Here is a 7261-nt window from a genome sequence, read left to right as displayed (position 1 = left end):
GTGAACACGCCCCCGTTTGTCCTCTTCTACTACCCAATCAATCATTTTATAATTCACTCTTGTTCTTTGCTAAGGTTTCCATTAGTCCATTTTAGTGAAATTTTGATTAAAAAAGTTTATATAATTTTATAACTATGTATAAGATAAGTGTTATTTTAAACAATTTTTCATTTTATTGTTATCAAGCAGTTCGATTAACTTATTTAAAGAAAATTATCAACTCTGGCATAAGCTTGTTTTTGCTTTTGTGTAAACTTGTCTTTGATTCACGTAACAACATCCATAAATTTCAAAATCAACGTCACCAGATTTACATAAACACGCTGTATACAATCCTTAACAATAATTTTTTATTATATATATAAACTTTGCCAAATGAAAATAAATTCATATTATTTAATCCAAGAGGTTTGTTCATAGTAGAAAACTGCACGAAAGTTACGTGATTTATGATGATTGGTTAAATGTTAAAAAAGTATTATTTGACGGAAATTAAGTCTTAGCAGTAATATATATTTTTCGTAAAATTTCATTTCGTAGTTATAAATCGTGACTTCATAATATACAACATATTGTACACAGTGTTAGGCTGCATTTGATATAATTCAAGATACTTTTTTTTAAAAAAATCAATTTAGTAAAAAATAATTTTGTTTTAAGCTACAAAAATTTATTTAAATAAATTTGATAAAAAATTAATTTTCACTTAATTCAAAAAATTTACTTAAGTTAAAATTATAAAAAAATTTAAAATTTCATCTCCTTCTTCTAAATTTTGAAAAATCTTTATTTTTTTTATCGATGACTACCTAGTTATCAAAGTTTTTTACATATATCATCATACTAAATATTCTAAATATATTATTTAGTGTGCTATTTGTATTGAGTATTAGTGAGATAGAATTATTTAAAATTGAATTAAATTGTTAAGAGTAATGATATATATTATAAGAATAATAATTTTGAGAAATTGATTGAAAAATAAATGACCATATGATATTGGATAAATTTTTTCAAATTTTACATAATTTAAAGAAAAAAAAGATAAAGTTTTAAAATCTTTTATAATTTTGATTTAAGTGAATTTTTTTATTTAAATAAAAATTATTTTTCACTAATTTGCTTAAATAAAAATTATTTTTGTTAAATTCGTTTAAATAATTTTTTTATTTAAATAAATTTAAACTACATATTGCAGTTTTCGCTCAAACCGTAAAGAATCCAGATCCTATGATTCCTGGGTGTTGGAAACACGTGATCTAATAGAAAAAAAATATCGTATGAGAAGAAAGGTGCCAAATTGGAAAACAAAAACAAAAAAAATTGGTCAAGGTCAATTACACTTTGCCTAGCCCCACAAGAAAGGTGATGTGCTAAGCTCTAATTGAGAGATTAAACGATGCATAATCCTGAAGCCAAACACAATTATGTTGTATTCTCAGTTAATTGTGTTTATTTTCTAAGAAAAAATTATTCAAAATAAGTATTTTATATTTAAACAAATAACAAAATATTTTCGAGATAATATTTGTATTAATTTTTTAATCTACGTATGTCTAGAACCCATCTGTTTTTCTGTTAGACATTTAAAATATAAAATTTCATTTATTATCTATAATACATAAATGTTTTTATTGGTTTGTTTATGGATACAAAAATGCTATGTTCATAATACACGATGAATTATGCAAATGCATAATTTATTATTATTATTATTGTTAAGGTAACTTAGCAGGCAAATATATACTGATTTAGGGGAACACTTAGAGGCCACTCAAAAATGACGTTTTTTAAATATAAACTTTGGTTACCTATCAAGTGCGGCTTACTATCACACTCAATTCAACGTCACTGGGTTAGTTGATTATTTGGATTTTATGCATGAAAAATAAAATAAAAAACTATTAAGAAAAGTAATAATACCAGGATAATCTCCCTTTCTATTCACACCAAAATTAAAATAAAAGATATTTTGTTTAAACGAATATTCGTTATGAGAAATATAAATGTTAACTTTTTCATACATCATGTTCGAACATGATATTTATTTGCATTCTAATATTTTCCTTATGAAAAGTAAGATAAGTATTATGTTATAATATTTCACAAATAAAATTTCTCATATTTCTATAATTTTTATTTTATTGTAAGTTTGATGCAATGTTTTAAAATTAATTACAAGACATGAGCAACGAGTTTAAAACAAGATTTCAGATTCAAATAAAATAGATAATTTAGTAAAAGTCATTCTGTAAAATAAATGAGAACATTAAGGTAACAAATATTAAATATCATTTTACAATGCATGAAATGAAGTCACCAATAACGCATACATATCTCCAAACCATATAAGGATTCATGTATTGTTAATAAACATGAATATAAAGTCACCGTTCTGTATGAATAAACCTACTGTTTAGTTTTCTGAAATAATGGAATAAGAACAGAAATTTAAAATTATCCATTTTCATGCTTTCTCTAGGTGATTAGAATGGAACATTATTTCAACCATTTCAAGAACAGGTATTTCATTACAAGTGATAGAACCCTTTTTTTTATTGCTTTACATAAGTATATATTTTATTTCGCCAAAATACAAAATGACTGAACACATCTAATCCACTTGTTAATCTTCAAAATTGGACATATCATATTTTCTTAGGCCTAAAGATATTGCACGATCCGACCCTTATATTCCGGCCCAAAAAACTATTTAGCCTTTATAGCATAATGCTTTTGACAAAAAAATAAAACCCACATGCACACAATGGTGGTTAAAGTTTAAATTTTTAAAATATTAAGTAGAAAAAAAAAGTGCAAAAAACCTTTCTCACGACCTTTTTATTTGAAAATTACCATAGATCCAGAAGCAACCACCACCAATTTCCAAACTAAGCAATTAGAAATATAAGGGATTACGAGTCATTGAGTTTAAACATATAAAATTAATTGTGATTAAATACATTTGAGACAATTCAATATGATTATTATGGACTTAAATTAGTTTGAACTTCATGATTTTATGAAAACATACATCATTTGCTAAAAAATACAAAAAATTGATTTTATAACTTTTAACCAAACGAACCTAAAAGCTGTTATGTGCTCTGGCAAGTGACCATTTCCACTGCTGTCCTAGACTACCTTTGACGGATTACCCAAACCCATGTAACCTCACACCAGAACCGAGGGTATCTAAAATTTTCTGCTTGTATTTCGCACTTTTTCACAACAAATCGAAAGCAATTGGGTCTGGAATGAACCTTTTGGAAGAAATTGGGGTAGTTTGTAATGGTGATAATCTCCATAAAGAAGGGACAAAAATGATAAGTAGTGAAAAAACCCAATCAAGTATCAGGATTCTACAGTACAGTGATTGCATCTTCATTTTTCATGAATTTATTAACCACGAATGATTGTGTACTCGTAGCAAATTAGCACTCCCTAAGTCGTTTATCAAGAGCAAAATTATAACTAAACGAACTGTGTTCAAAATAATTATAACAAAAAATCAACACTTTTCCATTGGAAGATGTTAACAGGCATCAATCTTGTGTTGCAGCTCCTTGGTTGAGCTCAGCAAACCTCATGCCAACACGCATAGAATGCTTCAGAAATTTCTCTGCACATCTTCTAACACAGGTTTCCTCTTGCTTTTGCAGGGATTTATGCTTAAATGTGTCAACACAATCGTTAAAGCACCTCTCCACCAGTGAATTGTACATTCTCAAACTGCAATGAAACTTAATCATAATCAGGTTCCCCATCTTAAATCAAGCAACGGGTCAAGTAAAGAAGCAAATGATACACTGCAACAGCACCAAAAATACAAGAGCCTTTGACTTGATGATGTTATCACTTATCCTACCAGGACATGGTCTAAAATAAAAAGGTATTTTATAGTCACCAAATGATACACCGCAACAGAACCAAAATTACAGAAACCTTAAACTTGATGATGCAATCACTCATCCTACTAGGCCATGGTCTAAAATACAAAGTCACTTTATATGTTCAAACATTTACATTTCACAGAGAAGATAAACAGCAAAAATGTCATAATTTCCACCATAATGAAGAATACAGCAAAAATACAAAGTCACTTTATACTGAAATTTTAGATGTTCAAAGGTGGAAAGCTTCTTTTTACAAGGAAGTGTAACATTAAATGTTACCAATCCACCTCCACCATAATTTCTATTTATAAACAGCAAAATGGAAACTAACAGAGAGGGTTGAAGGAATGAAACTTATTTCTAAACATGTTATCATCCACGGGTCAAAGGTGCTGAAGAAACAAAACTAGGAACCCGGAATTAACATATTTTCCTAAACAAATAACAGCTTCTGTGCAATGAACAATGCCAATAGTAACCACATCAGACCAAAACCTAATTTTAGGACATGATAAATGATAGCAAAAATTAATCACTCATTCAGTGAAGGCAACAACCAAATACAGATAAATAATAAACCTAATCACTTCTAACAAATGTTGTTCCCAAAACGTCCAGAAGCAACATGTGACTGTTGCCCTGGTTTTAAGGAGAACTTCACTATAGCTTCATAGAAACAGCACACACAAGATTTGAAACTTTTGTGCTGCCCATTACTAACAAAGTAATATGAAGCCCCAAAATCTAAAAAGGAATCAACAAATCATGCCCATACAGCAGAAAAAAAATAAATGTATCAAATTTGAGGCGAAGGAAACAAAAAGATGAAATTCTGAAAGCGGGGATGGAGAACCTGTCACGGATTTGGAGCTGATCGATCATGGTAGACATTCTCTGCTTATCTGCCTCAGGAAGCGAATCCAAATCCGCTAACATGCTCTTGTCCATTATTAATCAATCGATTAATCACCGTCTAGGGTTTTCAAACAAAGTAGCCACGAAATTGTGATTCTGTTCTGCCGATGGAAGTAAACCCTAACTCAATAGTGAAGAAGACAATATATATAGGTCACACGAAACTAGTTGCTACTTAATCTGTGCAGGGTTTGAACTTTGAACTAAACGCATCGTTGCATGTTTTGTTTTTTTTTTTTTTGTGTGTGTGTGTGTGTTCCAAATAAAAGTAAAGAATATAACTTAAGAGGGTTAAACATTTTAGTATTAAATTTTTACTTAAACATGGCGTAAGTACTTATTTTATAAAATTAAATGATAATCTGTAGATACTTTTCATTGGATTAATGATTTTACAATAATAATTAAAATTTAATTAAGTAATTATTTGTAGAAAACTTTAATTTTTTTTTAAAAGACATGTTCCAAAAAATTAGCTGGATATGTATCTGCATGAAGAACGGGTATACTTTTTTTTCTATATTAAAAATTCGAATTTACGATATAAAAGGATGGATTTCAGGATTATTTTCTATATATAATATTTTAAAATAATATATACTAAAATATAGGGGGGAAATACGAAAAATATAAAAAAAATTAAACAATATGAAAATTTTTGAAAAAAAATATTTTTTTAAAAAACTTTAAAAATGTAGTGTTTTTTTAAATAAAATACTAAAAAACGTCATTCGCAATTTTTTTGACAATTTTTACAAAAAAAATCGTACATTCTCAAAACTTTTACACCAAAAATCATCATTCTCAAAATTTCATATTTTAGTACTTAATTTTTTTCATATAAAAAACTATGATTTAAGTTTTTATTTTTCTTTTCTCTTTTCGTCTAAATCTTTTTTCTTTTGATCTAAAAGGTGGCCGAAGGTAAACAATTAAGAGCAACAACAACACAAGAAAAGTCCATCATGTTCGAATTTATTTTTTTTTTGTTCTGAGTCATGTTCAAGTCAATCAAATATATTGTTGGGCTAATTTTATTTTTTAAGCCCAAAAAGATTGTTTAACTCGGACAATACTGCCGTCTCGGTCCAAATTGGATTAGCAAACCATTTAAAACTAAAAAATATATGACCAAAAATAAATAAAAAACTTTAAAAACTATATTTAACAAGAAAAATATATATTAAGCTTTTTTTTAATCAATTAAACATATAAAATATATAAAAGAACAAATGATTAATTCTAGTATATCCATATAAAAATATAGAAATAGATATTCTATTCTACACTTATTTTTTCTTACTTCCATTACCCTTTCTCAAAAAATATTCAATCAAATCAACAAAACGCAACCAAATTAATCATGTTTACCTGAAAACATCTTGCAGTGAGTAGCTCATATCTATATCAAATACTAAAATATCATATGAATCAATAAAAATTATAAAAAAAGCAAAATTATAAGAAAAATTCAATTTGAAAAAACAATCTAGAAAACTAAAATGAATAAAATAATGTTACATGGTTAAAGTAAAACTTAGAATACTTAATTGACTTAAAAAATTTAAATGATCAAATAACAAATTTGAGAATGTTAGGATAAAAAGTATAATGTAGCATTAAATTAATAAAAGTTAAAAAATTAAATGTATAATTTATTGATTATAATTTACATTAATAATAAATTATTATTATTTAAAATGATCAAGAGGATTTGAAAGAGTAATTACAAGTAGTTTTTTTTAATAAATTGCAATCTTTTATAATTAAAAAAGAATTATATCATAAAAGAAATTTTTTAATTATTGATTTAGAGTGAACTCTACACAATTGCACATGAACCTAACTCTTGAGTCGACTTGGCCTCAAACTATATACCTATCACATTTGACATGACAACTTCGCTTGAATATAAACATACTATAATTAAGTTAATCTCTAATTATGGTACCCCATATACTCCTGTCTCACTTAGCATGACTTTACTGTACTCCTCTCTTACTTTGGCGTTATCATAATAAAGTATTCACCTAATTAAAATACACATACTTATAAATAAAATTAGGATGTTACTAATTAGTTATTATTTTTTCTTATTTATGCATTGAAGTGATTATTGTAAACATACTTTGTAGTGCTAGAATAGCGTCTCAAGTATCAAGATTATTGCAGAACACACACAAAGAACTCATAATTTTCTTTATTTAAATTGAGATTAATTTGAGAGGGGCACACAAGCGTGTGAAACAAAGAAACGAGAGATAAAAAAACACATAAGCAGGCGATTGTCAAAGTTGTTGATGGCATAGAATGAAATGTGAGAGAAAACGCGTAGATGATTTGCTCCTTCGTGCTTAGGGCTAATGACAGTGACTATGGTGCCTATTGCTTCTGTATAGTCAAATCTCATGGATTATGTATGCTCAATGGCTGGCATTCTATTACTAAAA

The 7261-nt window shown here is 27.3% G+C and overlaps 1 protein-coding gene across 1 annotated transcript; it reads right to left on the bottom strand.

The window, feature by feature from the left end:
• Positions 1 to 3320: 3320 nt before the first annotated feature.
• LOC113859110 (mitochondrial import inner membrane translocase subunit Tim9) lies at positions 3321 to 4935 on the bottom strand. The gene is made up of 2 exons (XM_027491925.1): positions 4750 to 4935; positions 3321 to 3732 (listed from the first exon to the last, which is right to left on the bottom strand). Exons 1-2 carry the CDS (start codon positions 4842 to 4844, stop codon positions 3546 to 3548), a joined length of 282 nt encoding a protein of 93 aa, XP_027347726.1. The 5' UTR covers positions 4845 to 4935; the 3' UTR covers positions 3321 to 3545.
• Positions 4936 to 7261: the final 2326 nt, after the last annotated feature.

The sequence above is a fragment of the Abrus precatorius genome, unplaced genomic scaffold, assembly GCF_003935025.1.
Source record: "Abrus precatorius isolate BTA unplaced genomic scaffold, Abrus_2018 Scaffold2, whole genome shotgun sequence".
Taxonomy (NCBI): Eukaryota; Viridiplantae; Streptophyta; class Magnoliopsida; order Fabales; family Fabaceae; genus Abrus; species Abrus precatorius.
Note: the sequence above shows the minus strand (reverse complement) of the source record. Positions and strands in the feature narration are given on the sequence as shown.